At 35.7% G+C, this 22,190-nt stretch overlaps 1 protein-coding gene across 8 annotated transcripts in view; it reads left to right on the forward strand.

Annotated features, from left to right (window-relative positions):
- The window catches only part of PSD3 (pleckstrin and Sec7 domain containing 3), a 542,217-nt gene that overhangs the window by 354,376 nt on the left and 165,651 nt on the right, over positions 1-22,190 (forward strand). For 7 of the 8 annotated variants that reach the window (XM_081809790.1, XM_081809797.1, XM_081809802.1 and 4 more), the window contains 4 exons: positions 8,684-8,878; positions 8,979-9,059; positions 11,023-11,135; positions 13,682-13,740. In XM_081809790.1, coding sequence (XP_081665916.1) covers positions 8,684-8,878; positions 8,979-9,059; positions 11,023-11,135; positions 13,682-13,740 — 448 coding nt within the window. Of the gene's footprint in view, positions 1-4,527; positions 5,153-8,683; positions 8,879-8,978; positions 9,060-11,022; positions 11,136-13,681; positions 13,741-22,190 lie in introns of those variants that run through there. The other variant, XM_081809815.1, reaches the window with a different exon arrangement.

Below are 22,190 nucleotides of genomic sequence, written 5' to 3' on the forward strand. Positions count from 1 at the left end.
AAAAAAAAAAATATCCTGAGCCAGAACCTCTAGGTGACACTTATTACAATTCTTCATTTGTAAAGACTGAATTATGTTATCCATGCCAAACAGAACTAGCCATTAGGAGTTTCTATAGTTAGATTTTATCAGTGGTTCTCTATAATTATAAAGTCCCTGAAATCATGTATAAGTAAAATGCAGCCCCATCTAGAGAGATGTATTCTATATAAATGTTAAAAGTAGGTTCATTTGAGGCGGTTTCTTTAGAGAAGTCAAGTATTAATTTCTACTGAGAGCCAGTTAACATTTGTGTACAATACAAATAGCAGTTTACATTTAATAAAATACTGCCTGATGTAATAATCTCATGTGATCATCCAAATAACCAAGTAATAATCTTAAAGATGTAAGGAGTAGTAGTAGTAGTGGATTTTCCATGGGTTACAGTGGTGCCTCAAAATCCTGATAATACATCAGAATCATCTTGGAGCTTAAAAAGAAAATGTGAAGACCCACCTCAAGCCAACAGTCTGAGAATTCCCTGGAGTAGTCGGTCTGGTGATGGAAACTAACATTTATTGTTCACTATGTGCCAAACACTACTAGGTAAACGTTTATGTGGATCTTCTCATTTAATCCGCACAACACCTTGGGAAGTTGGTATTGTTCTCTCCATTTCATAGAAGAAGAAACTGAGGCTCACAGAAAATAATGAATTTACCCACTCTGGTGACTGATGGAACCAGTGTTTGAACCTTGGCAGTCTAACTGGAGCTTTTGGGCAGATACTTGCTTTTAGCATCTTCTACATTAATAATTGTTACTGACAAACTAAGCACTTGCATGTAGAATCTCATTAATAAATGAAAGGAGACCTCCTCATTCTTCTGCTGTAATGGATTTGTGTTCAGATGAATACACTGCTAGACATACTTCTTTGTCACACATTTCTGGGTTCCTTGGGCATATTGGACATTACAGCCCCTTACCAGGTGATCGAGCCACATGAGTGGAGGGGACTGCTAAGGTTGTACTGAGTTCCCACGGGTAGTGGATAGTTGCTGTGGCTACTAGGACAGCTCTGCCTGAATATCCTGTGGACCCCTTACATGATTACATATATATTATTACCCCTCTGTCTCCTGTTTCTGTATGTGTGTGTGCTCGCGTGCCCGTCACACACTGTTACACGTCCCATCTTCTTCCTCTTGTATTTGTTACCTTGGTTGGTGGCAACATACCTGCCCAGCTTCTAAGTCAGAGTTAGCTTTCTGCCCTCCCTTGGAACACAACTCCACACACATTCCAAATCACTCATTATGTTCTTTCAATTTACTTTTTGTAAATATCTTTCAGAGCAGAGCAGGGTTTGTTGTTTTTTTTTTTTTTTAAGATTTATTTATTTATTTGAGAGAGAGAGAGAGCACGCACAGGGGGAGGGGCGGAGGGAAAAGGAGGGAGTCTCAAGTAGACTATGTGCTGAGTATGGAGCCCGAGGCGGTCAATCTCACAACCGTGAGATCATGATCTGAGCGGAAATCAGGAAGTTGGTCAGTTCACCAACTGGGCCACCCAGGCGCCCCTTGGAGCAGGTGTTGTTTTTTGGTTTTTTGTTTTTTTTAAATATTCACATGAATTATCTTTCAATTCAGGTTCTTGTCTCCTAGCCAGAGTATTTTGATAGCTTTCCTAGCTGATTTCTCTGCCCTCAATTTTGTCTCCCTATAGTTTTTCCCACATGGTACAAAGAAAAGTGATCTTATAAAAATATAAGTCTGGTGGGGTGGCTTAACCATCCGACTCTTGATTTCCACTCAGGTCATGATTTTAGGGTTCGTAAGATCGAGCCCTGAGTCCAGCTCTGCCCTGAGCATGGAGCCTACTTAAGATTGTCTCTCCCTCTCTCTTAAAATTAAAAAAAAAAAAAAATCCAAGTCTGATCATTACCATTTCCCCTCTTTAGACCTGTAGTGATTTTCCATGGGTTACAGTGGTGCCTCAAAATCCTGATAACACATCAGAATCATCTTGGAGCTTAAAAAGAAAATGTGAAGACCCACCTCAGGCCAACAGTCTGAGAATTCCCTGAGTAGGCCCAGGCACATGTCTTTTCTGAAAGACATTACATATGCTCATATTCCCATATCTCCTTGGATATCTAATGCAGATCTCAAAGTTAATGTAACTAAAATGGAACTTCTTTCTCTTAAAACCTGTGCCAACTTTGGTTTTCCTATGTTAATTGATGACAACTCCACCCTTCAAGTGGCTCGGACCTCCCATGACCGCTTTATAAATAAAAATATATCTACCTCTCTCCCCAAACTGAGATTCTTGATCTCTCTTTCTTTTCTATTTTTCTTCCATAGCAGTTATCACCTTCTAATGTAATACATGTGTATGTATTTTTTTCATTTATTATAGTTTGTTGTTTATTTTTAGCTCTCTTGGGGGTAGAAGCTTTTTCTTTTGTTTACTGAAGTATTCCTAAATAGTAAGCACCTAAACACATTGCCTGACACATGGCAAGGAATTTGTTAATATTTGTTGAATCAGCAAAAACAACCATACCAGAAAATGACTAGCAGTAGCAAAATTAATAGTAGTAGAGGATATAAAGGACTTGAGTACTGAAGTCCCATTGTCCATGTCCAGCTCTATGCCTCAGTTTCCATCTGTAAAATGGGTATACAACGATCTACTTTATAAGATTATTGAGGATTAGATGAGACAATCTCTAGGAAACACTTATCTCGGTGACTGGCACAAAGTAAGCGCTTAATCGGGGTTAGATGCCGTTAGGTGAATGGGTACCACTGGAGGTACTGTAGCTGTTATGAATAATTTCTCATTTATATTTCCTCCAAGATTAGATGATGTGCTATCTCTGCAATGCCTGAGAAATAAATGTCCTACATAATGATGGCCAACAAGATTTCCTTTCCTTTCTCAAAGGCAATGTTATATACTTCAGGATTTTAAGTGTATCTTGCTTACGATAGACTTAGAATTCTTTTTGACTGACGTTCGTTCTGGCCATGAAAGCTAATGCATTTTTACCAGTTTTTTTTCCTGAATCTGTTGCTTTCAGGCCTTTATATCTGTATTTTCAACCTGAAGAGTGGTGCCAGGGTCATATTGCACCCTCTGGTCCTTTAATTCCACTTTCCACTCTTTGGGATTCTTCTGACTGGCCTTTACCTAGCTTATACAGTCTAAAATTGGACTAGGTGCTGTTTGTTGTTGTTCTCTATGCACAATTCCCCCGGTATACTTTATAAATGCGGGGGGTGGGGGAAGCTTTGACACCTCAACCTAGTTTACTTTTTTTATCCTAGTTTTATTACCTCAATTCAATACAAATTTAAAGAATTTCTTAAAATTTAAATTCAAAGTAAATATGAAACCAGGCTATCTAACTAGTACCCTGTGCTGATGTCAGTGTCTTCTGGAACATTCCAGGATTGGTCATAATGAATTAGAAAGTTCGTGCTTGCCATGTGTCATTGATAATGTAGCACAGAAGACAGTGGAGAAAGTGGACAAAGCCAACTGCTCAGTTCTTGCATCCCTTTAGCAGATGGCTACTGAATAACTTCATCCTTCTCTTGTGATGTGGATACAGAGTGAAATTCAAGATTGTAGTAGGTGAGAGAGATGGGACTTTCAAAAGAAGAGCTAGAGTAAAGGTAATTTATCAACTGCTCTGAGAATGCAGCAGGAGGGAGTTGGAATATGATTCTTAAAAAAGTTATCTCATTTGTGTTCTTGTAGGGTCAAAAAGAATTTGCAAAATTTGGGGCACCCCAGAAATTTAGGGTAGGGGTAACAAGAGGGGCAAACGGAGCAAGATGGGAAAGGGGTATGAGAGCACAGCTAATATTGCCGTGTGACCCAAGCATGAGGAAGATGGTAGATGATAAATCTAAATGAGCCATTGGGGTCAGCTTGTGAATGGTCTTATCTGACATGCTACAGAATATGGATTTTTATCTTGTGTAGGATTTTTATGAAGGAGGCATATTATTACATCTGTGGTAGCAGTAGGTAGGCTGGGAAAGAAGGGTGAAAATAAGAGAAAAGAGTTTTTCCTTTGTATTTAGAGGACATTAGAGAAGAATCAGTAGGTCATAGGCAACTGAGAGAAGGTCTTAATGAAACTATAGAACAATAGTTTAATAAGGAATAAAAATTACATAAGTAAGTCAGAATAAACCCACGCTGTGGGTTGTGAAACACGCTACCAATTGGCAGTTAGGGAACACCATTATTGGAATTCTTCAAATAAGTTTAGAACAAATATTTTGGGAGGTTGGGTTACCGGGTGAACCTAGGTAAAATATAAGACGACTAGTTAAATCTGAATTTCAGATAAACATTGAATGATTTTTTTTTTTTTAGTGTATATTCTGTGCTAAAAACTATTTTTTTAAATCTGAAATTCAGATTTAACTGGATATCCTATTATTTTTATCTAGAAAAACTGGTAATCCTAGTATTACAAAAAGGTCATGAGAATGCCCGGTGATCAGACTCAATCTGATCCTTCTTTTGATGATAGTGTTACCATATGTGTTTGCAGGTATGAGGTACAGGCCCCAGTGAAGCACTTTCTAGAACACAGGAAGAACCTTTTGGGGAGTCTTTTTACATTTAAGTGGCTATTAGGAATTTCACCTTAGGAAATTGTAAAGTTACTTGATCAAGAAGAAAAGAGAGACTAGGAAAAAAAAGGGAAAATTCAAACTACTGAAACCATCTAGTATTCAGCAGACTAGATGGACAATGTCTTGTGTATTCCGGGAAACAAAATGGGGTGTCATCCCTCCTGAGAGGGATCATCCAGTTTGCTTTATCAAGTGTGAGCAAGGCTGGGCTGCCATTGTTGTTTATGCTCTTAATATACAGTGGCTCTTGTGTTCTGGCTCCTGTTTTTATTGGGGTTGTAAAAACATTACAAAAACCCCAACAGTAAGCACTCTGCCAAGAAGGTGAGGTCATAGTAATATGACTTCACAGGGAGCGAGGTCCTTAGAAGCCCTAGTGGACCAATAGACACTGGACTTGTGGGGCAAAGAGTGCTGAGAAGGGGCTTGTAAGGGGGATGTATGTATGGCCCAGCCACCCTAGGCTCTGAGATGAGTTCTTTTTGGTGTCTGCCTTATTGCTGGTGAGTTTGTTTTGCCATTATATTGCCAGGCTTTCTGATTTAAAAGGAGCAGTCTCTGTTCTTGCTCAAGTAATCTCATAAATCATGAAATGGGACAGAATGAAGCCATCTAGGAATGGAGGTATTTATCCTCACTGTATTCCTTATTTTTTTTTTTACTGAAGGTTTTGTCAAGAAGATTCACAGAAGTCTGATTTGTACAGATATTAAAATTACCTCCTTTTGAAGAATGTGGGGAGAATGAGGTGAAATAGACTGGGCTGGGCAAGAGAGTAGGAAGAGGGGGCAAGTAGAAAGAGTGGTGACTGTCACCACTACACTTTAAAAAAATATATGCTCATTAGGGTAAGTCTCTTGTATTTGAACAAAATCTTTGCAGTACTGTATATGTGGTGTAATTATACTATTTACATGGAGTGATTAAATATATCCCATAAATATGTCATGAAAAATGAGCAATAAGTAGCAGTTTAATTGAAAAGAAAATGCTTTCTTTGGCATTTGTTTTTTCTCCATGATAGCTACTAGATAGAGTAAGAGAATGCATGCAGACAGAACTGCAGGGATTTTCTTTTATAATTATAAAAATTATTTGATTGTAACTAAAATAGTTCTTGGAATAAATGTTTTACATTTCCACCACGAATGCAGGAAAACACAAAGTATGAGTTGTCCTTTAAAAGAATTTTCTAATACAAGTTTACTTATTATAGGTTTGCTGTATATAATGATTGAATACTCAAGTTTTCTGATAGGATAGATTTCATAAAACTGGCTGGTAACTCTGTAGAGGAAGGTTTAGGATGAAAAAATATTTAAAGGTGTTTGCATGAAGATCTCATCATAATGAAGCAATTTATTTTAATTGGTATCTATTTCTGTTGGAAAATTGTTTAAGGTGGCTAATTGTTTAAAGAAGGGTTACCAAATATCTTAGTTTGCCTAGGGTAATTCCAGTTTATGTTTGTTGTCCTGGCATTGACTGTGGCTTAACATTAGACTGACTTTAAAAAATGAAGTATTATCATTAACAGCTGCAGTAAAGTTAAGTCAGCCTGGGTTTGAAAAGCCTCCAGTTGGTACGTCTAGCTTCTCTGCAGTGTCCTGTGGGATGTGTGAGTTGACGTGTGCATTGAACAGAATAGTTGAGTCTAAAAGACAGCGTGGGATAACCTCTCTCTTTTCCCTCCCCTTGTAGCTCTCTTTCAAGGACAGCATGTGGAATACTTGCTGATAAAATGAGCTTGGAGAGGAGTTGTGAGGGGCAGTTATCTCCCTCAAGTCTGGCAGTGGTTGGGGAAGTCTGGGACTGTGCAGTTCCTGAGTGTACTGGCTGGGCAAACAGTGATAGTGTACCTGCCAGGCTACCACTTAGGTGGTGGTAGGAAGTGGAAAATCATAAGGTAGAATAAGTGACAAAAATAGATACTGAATAGTTCTGCTTAAAAAAACACACTTTTTGCTATAATGATTTTTATCATTTATTATAAGTTAACAACTAATTTTTTATTGGTGATGCCTTTTTTTTTAAACTTTGTAACAATTATAATCTCATTTAATTTTATCATCCTGTTCCCTCTTAAGAGTATCTTGGGTTAGACAAATGGATACTCTACTTACAATTCAGGCCAAGTTAAAGAACTATGTGACAGAGCAAAGACATGCAAAACTAGGCCTATGGGCCCGTTCAGCCTAGCCTGGAATGGTTTTTAAGTTTTAAAAGGTTGGAGAAAAACAAAAACAAAAACAAAACAACAAAAACAAAGAAGCATGTGCGACAGAGACCTTATGTGGCCTTGCCTGAAGTATTTACTCTCTGGTTCATTACAGAAAAATTCTGTGTCTGGTTTAGAGTCTGTGGTAAGTGTGTTGGAAGGCTACTTAAATGTGGTAGTTTATCATGAATGTATTGTTCCTTAGTTACCAAGTAAAGTGAGAATTTGGAAATTACTGCGTTATTGGTGTGTGTGTTATAAATGCATGATGTAGCATTCTATAGCCACCCACGGGCTGATCCCTTTGAAGAGCAGAGGCCTCACAGTGCGGTTTGTGGGGCCCTTTCAGGAGGTTTATGAGTTCCAGTTTATTTTATAATAACGATACAGCATTATTTTCCTTTTTCACTGTATTGATGTTTACACAAATGATGCAAAAGCAATGGTGTAGGGGCTTTAGCACAAATCAAGGTAGTGGCACCAAACTGTCCTAGTTGTTATAATGTTCTTCACTATCATGCACTCAAAATAAAAACAAAAGCCAGTCTCACCTAAAAATTCCTAAATATGATAAAGCAGTACAAAATAATTACATTTTAACTCTTGAGTATATACCTTTTTAATTTCACGTGTGATGAGATGGAAAATATGCATAAAGCACTTCTACTCCTGATGGTTTTCTTTAGGACAATCTTGTATGTAATTTGAGTTGTAAGTTATAAACTAGTTGCTTTTTATGAAATGCCATTTTTCCTTCAAAGTGTAACCGACAAACTATGGTTATTGGGAGCCATTTTCTCAAAAATTAAGAGAGTGAGCCTATTAATAATTTAAGAAAACAACTGACAATATTTGTTGCCAACAATAAAATTTGAGCTTTCAGTTAAAACTTAGAATTTTGGAAAACTTTTATCTGCCACCAAAAGTTTGGTAGCTTTTCCATACTTAAAGATTTTTCTGAAGATAATAGTGGTGACATAATAAACGTGATTTTTAAAAATATCGTATAATGAAATGTGTCAACAGATATTTTGCAAATGACCAATGTATGGTATGGAATCTTGCCTGGGTAAAAGATCCATTTAAAGTAGAAGATATTTTAATATGAGTATAAAAAGTTCTTTGATACAGTATTGGCACCAACCTTTGGAAAACTACCACTTGTCTTATTTTGGTGCCGTATAAAAAAAGAATATCTACAATTATCTGAAAAGGATATTAAATTACTTCTTATTTTTTTAACTAAATATCTGTGTGAGGCTGGGTTTTAATATATTTCAATCAAAACAAAGTATTGGTTAGTGGCAGTGAGAACCCAGCTGTCTTCCAGTAAGCCAACCATTAAAGAAATTTCTAAATATGTAAAGAATTGTTGCCTTTCTCACTAAATTTTATGTTGTTTTGGAAACTATAATTGTTTTTAATAAAATATATTATTTATATTCATGAAATGGGTTTGTTATTTTAGGTGAGTTCATAGTTGAAATTTTTCTTTTTAAATTATTAATACAGTGAATATCAATTGATAAAACCCACATAAACACAAAGATCTTTGGTGTCCTCCGTATTTTTAAAAATGTAAAGGTCCTGAGACCAAAGTTTTGAGAACCACTCATCAAGGGTTTAAGCAATCACTTCTTCAGTACATTGAAATACAGTAGCTGGAAACACTTTTATGAATAATTAAGCATAAAACTATCATTTAAAAGTTTTTTTCATTTAGTTCTACAATAGCATGGTAATTTCATCAGCTATTTTTCCTTTTTGTCACATAAAAAAAATCTTTTCTTTTTTTCTTCTTTATCAATTCTCACAGCAATGCTGGGGTAAAAACAACACTACTAGAGGCTCATTCTGAGATGGGGAGCACTGAAATTCTGGAAAAGGAGACCTCAGAAAGTCTCAGTAATGGTACCAGCAGCAACGTAGAAGCAGCCAAAAGGTTGGCCAAACGCCTTTATCAACTAGACAGATTCAAAAGATCGGATGTCGCAAAGCACCTAGGCAAGAAGTACGTTCTGTACCAAGGCTGGTGTCTGAGTGTTCCGTATGTGTGTGTCTTTTTTAACAGCTTGGATTTTAATAACAAAGTTTATCCTGTTTTCTTATAGCAATGAATTTAGCAAACTAGTTGCAGAAGAATATCTGAAGTTTTTTGATTTTACAGGAATGACACTGGATCAGTCTCTCAGGTATGATTAAATATCACTTCTTTTTTTGTTGTTGTTAAGATTTTATTTATTTATTTGACAGTGAGAGAGACAGCCAGAGAGGGAACACAAGCAGGGGGAGTGGGAGAGGGAGAAGCGGACTCCCTGCTGAGACTCCCAGGACCCTGGGATCATGACCTGAGCCAAAGGCAGACATTTAAATGACTGAGCCACCCAGGCACCCCCACTTCTGTTTTTTTTTGGCCTCCAAATAATTAATTCTGAGAAGGGAAAGTAATGCTGAAACTAATTTTTTAGCCCACAGTGACTTTGTGACCTTAGCTCAAATTATACTATAGTTTATTAGACACAGTAGAAAGAAAATTATATTGTTTTTATGAAATCACACATGAAATCATATTTTCCAACTAGTAGATGACATAATAAAGAATAGTGACAAAGTCTTGAGAAGTGGAATCTATGGGAATTTGGTTTTCGAATGATCAATTAAAAAAGGCATAGATTTACAGACTGTAGAATTACAGGCTTTTTTCCCCTAAGCATTTGTTTACAATAGCCTTTTAAGATGATACTTTGAATTAACTCATGAATGGAATAAAAGTGAATATCAACATAATAATCAGCAGAAGATATCTGTAAACTGTTTCAGATAGTAGCACTTTTTGCTGATGTGTTCAAATGAAGGTTTAATAAACACAATGATCCTCACTTTTCACACCATATTGTACTGTAAATTTCTAAGAGCCGCTGAAGGTAAAACTCAGTCAGCATTTACTCTTATAAACTTTATAACATGTCAGAGCCTGGAGGAATTCTGAGATCATCTGTATAACCCTTTAGTTTTATAAATCAGGAAACTGCATTTTGGGAGGTGAAGTGAGGTTGTTTGGATTAGAATGCACAATAATGACTTATTTGGTGGCACTTTGCGTGAATCGAGGGCATGCATAGGTTTTTCCACTGAAAACAAATGAGGGTAGAGGAAAGATCTATATTTATGCTTTGTTCTCTGATGTGGTTTATAAAAGACAGTTATGAAAAATTCAAGTTTGATCAATATAATTTAGATTTAACAAACTAAGACAGCAGTATTTTCATCATAGAAATAAGGTTTTTTGTATGTTTATTTTAATTGTAAGATTTCTTAGAACATTTTAAAGGATTTTTTTTCTTCCTATCTCATGTTTAGGGAAGTGCATCTACTTTGTCAAGTGAGGGTTATCGGAATTTATCGTTAATAGACAGTACTCTTAGTGACCCCGATTTAGATTGGTGTGTGGTTCTGGGCATATTTTTATTTTGCAAAGAATTTTTATACATAAATTTATTCCTAGCCTAAGGAATAAATTAGGGTTTTAGCTCCCAATTTTCTTCTCATATAAAAAGTTAATAATATAATGTGATAATAGGCAAAATAAAATTCACAAAAATCTGTGCACAAGATAATATAATTATAATTATTTTCTTTTTTTAAAATTTTATTTTATATTCAGTCAGTTAACATATAGTGTATTATTAGTTTCAGAGGTAGAGTTCAGTGATTCATCAGTTGATATAACAGTGTGTCAGTGGCGAGTACAATCATATAACAAAATGACAAACTGTGATCCATGTATAGTTTTTAAAACATAGCCTACATGGTTATGGGTTCAGTCTTAAGTGTTCTTTGGTTTTTATCTGACTGATCTTTTAAATGGCTACTTGTCACTCAGTCATATGGGAAGTTACTACCTTCCCAAGGTTTTTCTTAATGTATTAGCTACCATGTTATTGTTACTGCCCTGTCATCTTTTATATTGACATTTTATAGAATTAAATAAATTTATATTGAATGGCTATCTAATAAGTGATTTTTTTAAAAAAAATAACTAGAATATCTTCTTTGTATAATTAATTTCTTGTTATATATAAATTAACTTTGTCAAACGTAAAGAGTATGGTAATGTTTTCTAGTTTCACTTTTTTTCTCTTAATTCTTTTTAAGGTATTTCTTTAAAGCATTTTCTCTTGTGGGAGAAACTCAAGAACGAGAGAGAGTTTTAATACACTTCTCCAATAGATACTTTTATTGTAACCCAGATACCATTGCTTCACAAGGTAATCTGATGGAAATGTTTGTATTTCAAAAAACAAGGGTTATTTTTCTCATTATGAAAGTTATATTTTATTGTGGAAAATATGGAAGATTATACAGATGAAAATGAAAATCATCTAGGGATCTCTAATTACCTGGAAAAAACTATTAACAACTGTTTGATTTATTTCCTTCTATTCTATTTGTATAATATTTAATTTCAAATTTGAATCATTATAGAGTTTTGTTTCCTATTGTCTTTCCCTTTCATTGTGAACATTTTCTCATGTCATTAAATATTCTTTAAAAAGCAAGATATTTAATGACTGCATGGTATTCTTTTCTTTTCATTATTTTTTACTTCGTTTTCCAGTTCCATAGTATGACAAGATGCTTTAAGTTGCTCATGCTGCCACTCTGAGATTTTACATGGCAAAGCACATTGTAATAAATGAAATGCTGGTTTTCTTATGTCTTCTTTCTATCCATCTGATCTCTAAACTTCTTGAAGTGCATGTATACTTAGTTTTGGAAACATTTACAAATCTCACTGGAGTTTCTAGTGTGTCTCCAGTGCTTTGGTTTGATATTCATTGTAACACTGACCACTGACTTTGGTTTATGATTTTAATGAACTATGAGTTTATGTTTATTGTACTATTTTTAAAAAGCAACTTTAAACTATTTAACTGTTGCACCCTATCAAGAGGTTTTCTTCCTCCATGCCATTTCCTGCAATAAAGCAAAATTTTCAGGGTTTGAAGTCAGGCACATTCATTTGCAATTGGAGAATCTTTCATAAACACAAATTCTGGAATAGATCACTAGGACTAGATACACTAGAAATAACAATTATCTCTTAGCTTCCGTATTGCCAATTAACTGGGATAAATGTACTTGATATTGACTAAAGTGATTAATCCCCCCCCCCCCCGCCTCTGCCCTGCAGGCTATAGCTAAATTAACTAACAATCTGATCCTTAGAGTCACATTCCTCTCTGTAAAATGGGAACTTAATTTTCTTTAGTCCTTTCTTTGTTTATACTTAGACTATTTATTCACTGTTTCTATCACTATCAGGATTGAACAGAGAATGAAGGGGATAAAAGGGAGTTGTTTTTATTAAAACCTCCTTTAATCTAATAAGATGTTGACATTCCTGAGTGAAATAAGGAATATGGATGGATGTGTACACTCAACTGGCCATTGAGTTGGCTACTGAGTTTTACAAATGCTTTCAAGGAATTTATTTTAAATGTATTTAAAATTTAATAATAACAAACGGGAACTGGAATAAGTATACTTTTGGGCATTTGATAGCATCTCCTTAGAGACATTAATAACAGAAATCACATACTATATTCAAAGACATACTTCTGAAAAATAAGCTATCTTTAATTCATGAATTCAGTAATTAGGAAGGCCTGCCTTTCTCTACATTTGGCATACACTAATAAGATTTTTCTGCATCTTCACTGCCATTGTCTATTATACTTGGATTGAGAATTGCAGGTAAAGAATGAGGAGAAGTAATTCTAAGGTTTGGAAATGAGAAGCTTCTAACTCTTAGTGCTTTTTCTTTTCCTTTATAAAGTAAGAGAGAGTGATGTTTCCATCTAAATGTGACATGATCCATCTGGTTTGAACAACATCTTTCCCCTGAATATGTAATTTTTTAATCTTTACAGTTATTGCAGTATTGTACTTTTGTCTGATCCATAGTATCCTGGACCAACCTACATGTTGCCTTTAGTGAATTGTCAAGAAAGAGGATAACTATTCCTGCCCATAAATTTTTACCCAGAGACCTAATACCCAGACAGTACAGTGAAAGACCCAAATCTTGGTTTCCTTTAACTTTTGCTTCTTTCTCAATTCACATTCCTCCCAGAAAGTAAAAAAAGAAGGAACCAGTAGCAAATAATTTATTTTCATTTCTGTATCTTACATTACAGAAAATTGGGAAAATATAAATAAAAAGGTAAAAATTATCTCACTATCCAGAGATGATAATCTTTAATATGTTATATATTATTCTAGATGTATTTATATTTAAATGGAATCGTACTGCATATAATGTGCTTTCCATATAATAATTTATTGTGAAATATCTTTCTATTTCAACATGTATACTTGGACAACATTTTTAATGACTTAAACATAACAGGATTGTGTTTTTGGAGGGTTTTATTTACTTGTTCCCCATTATAAGCAATATTTCTTTGGATACCCTTGTATTTTGCATAGATCCTTGGTTCCTGAGTGTAAAGCCTTATAAATGGATTTGCTGTGTCAAAAGACACTGTTTCAAAGCTTAAGATATGTTCTATCAAACTACCCTCCAGAGAGGTAAAACTGATATATTTTATCACCAGCAGAGTCCAACTCTGTGCACTGAGGTCCTTCTAATAATTTATCTATTTTTTGTCTCCCCAAACAAATACGATTAATTGTGCCTAGCCACATGTTTGTGTTTTCATAGGTTCTTAATGTACGCCACTCTAATAATAATAAGGAGTCCAATAGGAAATAGTGAATTAATGCTTTCTTTCCTTGTCTCTTCCCTTAGATGGGGTCCATTGTCTCACCTGTGCAATGATGCTTCTTAACACAGATCTCCACGGCCATGTAAGTGTAGGTGTGTGAAGCTGTCTTACGGAAATCAAAATATCTTGGGTTTATCTTTGCTTTTGTGTTCATATGCACTTATTCTCTGCCTCCCTTTCTCTCATTCTCTACATGGCAGGTAGGTAAACGTAAATCCTTGGAAAAAGAAATAGCTATTTTACATGCTAGCACAGAGCATAATTCACTTAAAAGTGAATATGATATTGTCTACATGTCTGGAGTTGACTTACCTCTATCTACTTTCTCCAGTAGATGGCAGAGACATTTTTATTTGGGTTGATATATGATGGAAAGGGGATATAAGTTAGATCTGAAGATGGTGACTGTGTTTTTACTAAATCTAGTAGCCAGTCTTAAGAACACAGCCTTTTCTACACTTCTCAGCTCACGTGGTCTTCTACTAGTTGAAATACCAAAATATTCTAATTACTATCTCATCTTCTTTTTAAAATCTAGAGTGAGCTTAAATTTATAATTATATGTAAATCTTTACCTTTCATAGATGTGGAATTTTAGCATTTACTTAAACTGTTTATCTTAGAGAAAATGAAAATGTTTTAGTTTAATATAGGCCAATATGTACTTATTTAGCACAAAAATTATTTCATAGTCCCAGGTCCATTTATTTTGAAGAGAAAACCAGGTTTCTTATGATTAAAGAATCTAGATCATCCCTTGATTTGCTATATGATTTACAATTTTAAAAAATCACATTAAAAGGACTAAAACTGGGGTGCCTGGTGGCTCAGTTGTTAAGCATCTGCCTTTGGCTCAGGTCATGATCCCAGGGTTCTGGGATCGAGCTCCTCATTGGGCTCCCTGCTCTGCGGGAAGCCTGCCTCTCCCTCTCCCCCTGCTTGTGTTCCTGCTCTCGCTGTCTCTCTCTCTGTCAAATAAATAAAATCTTAAAAAAACAAAACAAAACAAAACAAAAACACTAAAACTTAAGTATCCATACAAATTCGTTCTCGTATTCTGAAAGCCCACATAATTCCCTTAAGAAAGGCAAAATGGAGCTGTTTGGGACTGTTAAGATGGACTGAAGGAAAAAAAAAGTGATCTACTATCAGAAAAATGAAGAGGAGATGTAGTGATAGCTAACACTGTTTTCACAGACCTCTCAACTCAACTAGGAAGCTAGGAAGTTCCTTTTGCAATTTGCATGAGATGAGTTTAGAATAACCTAGTGACTTGTAGACATATGTAACATGTGTCCAGAGATGATACAGAATAAAATTAATAGATACTCTCAGGGGACATTTTGGGGTAATAGCGCCATAATACATCTTGGGGAAATAAAGGTACTAGGATTCCCGCAGTGTGAACTTTGACATGAGGATCAGAATCTAAACTCATTGGCTTGTTACGGAGATGACCAGTCAGTGGACAGTCCTGACCTCTGTTTTTCTCTTACCAGTAAAGCAGATTTTCCTTGTTTAATTTCTCTGCCTGTCTTATGATGACAGTTACAATTCTGTCCCCTTCTTTTCCTCCAACTTAATTTCTCGACCTAACTTTCAGCTGAAAGAGACAATTTTGAATACTCTTGTCCACATGTAACTTTGATCCAAGTCAGCGAGTCCCAGCATGAGGTATCTTCCTCACGTGAGATATTTTGAGGTCTCATTCACATACGATGGTTGTGCATTTAGTGTCTGTTGACTGAGAAAATTTATAATGACGAAAAAAAAAATCCAGTAACACTTTCAATTCTTATTTAAAAGTTGAGGATCTCATAGAACTTCTGTGGAAGTTGCTAGATGGCAGATTGGTTTCTATTAAAAGCTGAATTACTTTTGAGAAAGCTAATATTGCTTTAATAATACTTTCAAATAAACATGTATCTTATTAATCACAATAATTTGAAACATAGCAGTAAATAAAGGTGTGAGGTTTGTTATTTATTCACATAACACAGCATGTTTTATATCCAAACTAACCACGGGCATCCCAGTGTCTATAGTCCATAGGTTCAGAAGCACAGATCTCGGATATGCTCTTGCTCTGTTTTCAGACCAATTTTGAATAGTTGAAAAGAGATTAAATGAAGCGTCACACTTCTTTTTGGCAACTAGAATGTAAGCATTTATAGGTAAGAGGCAGTATACAAATGAAATAGTTTAATATTGTTTGGCTATAGTCACAATTACATATAAGAAAGAGAATAAATACAATATCATCAACATATTTTTAGTAATTATTGGTTCTTAGCTTTGTTTTTGAAAATGTGTGCTATATACTTAGGATTGTCTGTTGTTTAGGTTTTGTATATTAGAGGTTTTTTAAATCCTTATTTACAGTGCATGCTGTTAAAAGTGTTGAATATATAGTAGTTATCATAAGAACTAACCATATGAAAATGTGTTTTCTTATCTTCCAACTCTGGATTCATTTTAAAAATAAATTTTCCTTCTAGGTGGTAAGTTTTTATCCATAATTCTGGGTGTAGCTTCTCTTGCATCATGATTGCCTGATTTATTGTTACAGTGTCTGTTCGACTTATTAGCATGGCCCCTTTGAAGGTGAATCATTCAAAATATAAAGTGAATTATTTCTAATGTCTGCCCCTTTTCACCTCCCCCCTAGGCTGTACTGCCTAGCCCATCACCTCTCATTACTTAGTCCAATGCCAGAATAATCCTCTTGGGAAGTGAACTATTAAACCATTTTCCTTTTCTTCCTTACCATTGTGCCATGATAGCAATACAACAGCATGACCCTTTCTAAGAAGTATTGAGATAAGCCTGTCTTTTGCTTTCAGTGGGGGAGGCATAACTTGGGAATTAGCTTCTTTTGGCTTTTCTTTGTGAATCCTCCTTGTGGGTTTTATTTACTCTAAGGAATGATACATTGAAAATGCACTGGTATGGGCCTTTGTTCATTCTGCTAACTTACTAAAATGATAGAATGTATACTAATATAATAAATCTAATGTACTGTCATATGTTGGAATGCCATTCTTTCTTTCTTTTTGTAATTCTATCATTCAGCAAACACTTATAGTATGTTTGCTCTATCCAAGTTCTGTGCCACTTGGGTAAGGATCGGAAATGAATGAGACATTTATGGAACTCAAATCTCATTTCTGGTAGTGTTGGCTAGGCTGACTTCCATTAGTCCTTTTAACTGAAGAATGTAGCAGGTAACTGAGGTGCTATAGTGGAAAAGTACTGGGGGGCTATTTGAATTATACCTTGGATTATTGAATTTCACTAAGTAGGCTAAAACAAAAACCAGTACGAAGTATATGCAATATTTTTGGGAGAAGTTCATTCCAATGTTATAATTTCATTGGAGCTAAAAAGGCTGATTCCCTTTTGTACCTATTTTTTTTAAAAAAATAATGATGTATCATTATTTTAGCAATTGTATTGACTTGCTTTTATTTGCATGTGGTTTATTCTCTTAGATAAAATATTTTATAATTGTGGTCACATGGCTAATTTGCTAAGTAATTTCTTATTTTTAAAATGCCTCATCTATGAAATAGGTATGTAAATTAAACTTTTGCACATACAGATAAATTTCTATTAAAACAAACTCTAGAGTTTATTTTTCTCTTACCATACTGGAACTAAGTTGTATTGATGTTATTTCAACTATCAACATGGAAAGAGCTGAAAATCTGAAAATCTTTCTTTAAAGCCTTGTGTTTTATTGGAAATAGTATGAATAAAGGATTTTGTCTTGTTAGAATAAATTCAAAACTATTTCTTTTCTGGACTAATCTTCAAATGTGCTTTGTTGACTATAACTAGCTCTCAGTTACTTGGATCATAGTTGAGATTCAGGGCAGGACAATAGGCAAAAACTTCTTACCAGGGCTGGACCCTGAGGTGGGAGGAAGTTTTAGATATAGACTGAGTTGTAATGAAGACCAGGATAGATAAATATAGAATCAGTTGGTCATTTTCACAAATAAAAGTCAAAAGTGATCCATAACACAGTGGCTGCCCAGGGTCAGGCCATGTCAGAGGCAGTAGCCAGGACATTATTTTTAATCAAGATATTGTGGCAGAATCTACCCTTTAAACACTGTGGCTTGGGGGGCGCCTGTGTGGCTCAGTTGGTTAAGTGACTGCCTTCGGCTCAGGTCATGATCCTGGAGTCCCGGGATCGAGTCCCGCATCGGGCTCCCTGCTCGGCAGGGAGTCTGCTTCTCCCTCTGACCCTCCTCCCTCTCATGCTCTCTGTCTCTCATTCTCTCTGTCTCAAATAAATAAATAAAATCTTAAAAATAAATAAATAAATAAACACTGTGGCTTGGGATTTTTAGTAGCAATTTTACCCAAGGTGTCTCTGTGTTTTTCAGTAATGGCAGGAGCTAGCCCACTCTGCGACAGGTGTAAGGGATTTGGGGGTGTGGTTCTTCTGGAGTGGTGGTGGCTCTATCTGGCTCAGGCTAGGCCTCCTGTAGGTATCTTTGGGATACTCTGGGTGTGTTGACTATCATCCTCAGTGGTCTGAGTTTAATGTATGAGGCAGAACCTTACTGTTTTTTGTTTGTTTCTTTTTGTTTTTGTTTGGTGTTGGGTTATAGGTTGAATGACTAAGGGATAAAACCACAGTTAGTATACCATACTGGTAGGGGGGCAGAAAGAAGTCAAGGAATCAAGTATAGGTTTTGTAATAGAATAATGTTAAAAATATATGCATAGTACAGTTTGATATAGGTCATAGCAGTTCATTATTTTTCAGTCTGTAAACTGCATTGTTAATTGTATTTTTAATTCCTAGATTGGCTCTGTAGGATCATAGAATTGTAAATGGTGGGTAAAATACTTGAGTAATTATCAGAAGTGGAAAATGACTATTATCAGAATTGTTTAATGCTTTTACTTTTCATATTGTGCTGTTTTACCTTTGTACCCTCAAAGCACCACAAACCTCTGTGAGGGTGGTAAGTAGGGTTAATAGCCTAGGAAATCTCTGTTTCTGTGATTATCATTCTTGTAACTGGCATCTGCCTTAAGTGCATTTGGCCTGCTGCTCTCCCTCCCGTAGAGCTGTCTTCTCTCTGGGCTCCTCTTCCTGTCTCTGCTGCCCCACACCCTCGGTGCCCTCTGCCAGGAAAGTCATCCCTGGCATTCATTTATTTTCCTATCTGAGTTTTTCCCCTGTAGATTCTAGCCTTGTTCTTAATTTCCATTCAGCCAGCACAGTCTCCTCCCCTTGGAGTCCTCTTTTCTATGTCCTTGGTACCAAGTCTCTCCTTTCACCTCTTTTGGAGCTTCCCAGCCACAGTGACTTCCAGCAGGCTCTCATCCCTGGAGCTTCTCAGTGATACTGATAGTTCGCAGAAGCATCAGGTCTGGACCAGAGTTGCCAAGGGTTTTTGGTGGGGCCCTGGGTTCACTTTTACTGTTACTGTTTTTCTCACCAGAAGGAGCATTTTGGGGATCGCCTGAGAACCTTAACAATCAGCTGTGGAAATGTTTTTATAGAAAAATGTCTTGATTTCAGATTTTTCTATTTTTTTTTTAAAGATTTTATTTGAGAGAGAGAGAGAGCTAGAGCGAGCATGAGTGGGGGGGGAGGGCAGAGGGAGAGGGAGAAGCAGTCTCCCTGCTGAGCAGAGAGCCTGACTCAAGGCTCGATCCCAGGACCCCGGGATCATGACCTGAGCCGAAGGCAGACACTTAGCTGACTGAGCCACCCAGGTGCCCCTCAGATTTTTCTAACCTTTAAGATACTGTCACATTGATAACTATGTGGATTTTAATAGGAATGCTTACTTCAGCCTGTCACAGTTAATCATGCACTGGTGCATTTTCTATGCTTCTGTGACTCCTCAAAATGAAAGCCTCCTTTCCTTTTATTCCTTTCCCCCATTTCTTCCTCCCACCCCTTCTCTTTCTTTCTTCACTTTTTTTTTTTTTTTTGTAGCTCTGCTTTTTTTAGAATAGGTTCATACATGGAAAAAATACAGTGCAGATATCAGTTGGGTCAATGGGGTTCATTTAGGAACCTCTGGTTATCTAATTTATGCATTATTCAGTTGCTGCATTCCTTTTCCTTCTTACCATTATGAGTTTTTCACATTTGCACAGGTCATTAGTAGAAAATGATAAAGGGAAGTAGATGAAACGCCATATTAAGCCTGTTTTTGCTCTTTCTCCTGCACATGGTTTGGGGAGGGAAGAAGTGAGGGTAAGGAAGGTGACTGAAACCTCTTAACTCTAATCCCATTGCTTAAGTTAATGTCTGTCATTCTATGATAACTTAAAAGTAGAGTTTAGTTTTTGTAATTTGATAATCAGGTCAGTGTCTTTTCCTTTATCTTCTCAAATTTCAGAGGAAACACTTTTTTTTTGTTTGTTCTGATAGAATATGCTACTATAGTACTTCTCTCAAACTTTATAGTATCACATTCCCTTTATACTCTTAAATTTTTTTTAGGGCCCCAAAGAGTTTTTGTGTATATCCATTAATATTTACCATGTTAGAAACTAAAATGGATAAGAGTTTAAAATATTTATTAAATTATTTTAAAATAGCATTAATAAACCCATTAAATGAATAACATACTTTTTTCTTTTAAAATGAGTGAATTTTATTTTTTAGTGTTTAGGTGTACAACATAATGATTCATTGTTTATATATATTACAAAATGATCACCATAGTAAGTCTAGTTAACATCTGTCACCATACATAGTTATAATTTTTTTTTTCCTGTGATGAGAACTTTAAAGCTACTCTTCGGTTTCAAACATGCAATACTGTAGTCACTAGAATGTACATTATATCCCCATGCGGTATTTATTTTATAACTGGAAGATTGTACCTTTTTTTTTTAAATGAAGTATAGTTGACACACAATGTTATGTTAGTTTCAGGTGTACAACATAGTGATTTGACAAGTCTGTATGTTATGCTGTGCTCACCACAACTGTAGCTACCATCCGTCACTACATAACGCTATTACAGTACTAGTGACTGTTTTCCCTATACTGTACTTTTTATCCTGTGACTTATTCATTTCATAACTGGGAGTCTGTGTCTCCCACTCCCCTTCACTTATTTTGCCCAGCCCCCCCTCCCCCTCCCCTCTGGCAGCAGTCAGTTTGTTCCTCTGTATTTATGTGTCTGTTTCTGCTTTTCCTTTTTTTTTTTTTTAACTTTACACACATATATTTTTTTAAGTTTTTAATTTAAATTCCAGTTAGTTACCATATAGCATAATATCAGTTTCAGGTGTACAATTTAGTGATTCAGCATGTACAAAGAATACCTGGTGCTTATCACAAGTGCACTCCTTAATCCCCATCACCTATTTGTTCATTTATTTGTTTTTCAGATTCCACATATAAGTGAAATCATATGGGAATAACATTCTTTTTTATGAATTAGAAAAACAAAAAAAATCAGTGAAAAGTATAGCATTGAAAATCTTTTTGCAAGACTTTCATATTTGGCTTAGTAGAAGACAGCTAAATTCTCTGCTTCTGTATTTAGTTAGTTGCAGTATGTCACAAGTAATATAGCTTCTAGAACACTCCACTGTGAGAGAGAGTAAAAAAAATGTTCTAAGTATTATTATAACTCTAGGTGTGACCTCATGGACACCCTGAACAGGATCCCTGAGTCATACTTTGAGAACCACTGTGTTACAGTATTATTATCATGTGCCATATATATATATATTTTTTTAAGATTTTATTTATTTGACAGAAAGAAATAGCGAGAGCAGGAACACAAGCAGAGGGAGTGGGAGAGGGAGAAGCAGGGAGCCCGATGAAGGGCTCGATCCCAGGACCCCGGGATCATGACCTGAGCCGAAGGCAGTTGCTTAACAACTGAGCCACCCAGGTGCCCCTGTTTATTTCTTTATACCATGTCTAGTTCCTTTTTCAGTGGCAGTGTATTACACAAGTGGCAGGAAAAGTCCAAGTAATATTTCAGATATCCCTAAAAGTTGAACTTCTAATACTTCATTAGTTCATGATTGGGGTTTATGAAAGAATACTTTGAATATCACATCTATAGCTTCTTGGTTTGGAAATTTACAAAGGATACTGCTTTGCCTGCTAATCATGCATATAAAAGAATAGACACCTGAGGGCAGCATAATACAATTAAACTTATTTGATAGAGAAGAATACAAAACAAAAGCAAAATAGCTTATAGCAGATCTATAGAACTGAACTAATTACCAAATCTGTAGTATGAACCCCCCCCCCATTTATTGTAACATGTTGGAGGAGGTGGAATTGTCATGTGGGAGAATATGCCTGCTGTGTTTTAAAATCCCAAGATTTATGAGGCCAGATTTTACCAATGGGTCATGAAAGCTTTTAGTTTCTCTGAAAGCATGTTTTTCCACAATGCTTCCAGACTCTACATTATTTTAGGATTATTTTGCCTAATTCTGCAACCTGTAGGTCAGAGTATATACTACGGTCTGTTTTCCTGGTGAATACTTGAGATAGCTCTCCTTGCTAGAAGCTCT

The sequence above is a fragment of the Leptonychotes weddellii genome, chromosome 2 (assembly GCF_054177405.1).
Source record: "Leptonychotes weddellii isolate Sample4059 chromosome 2, ASM5417740v2, whole genome shotgun sequence".
In the NCBI taxonomy this organism is placed as follows: Eukaryota; Metazoa; Chordata; class Mammalia; order Carnivora; family Phocidae; genus Leptonychotes; species Leptonychotes weddellii.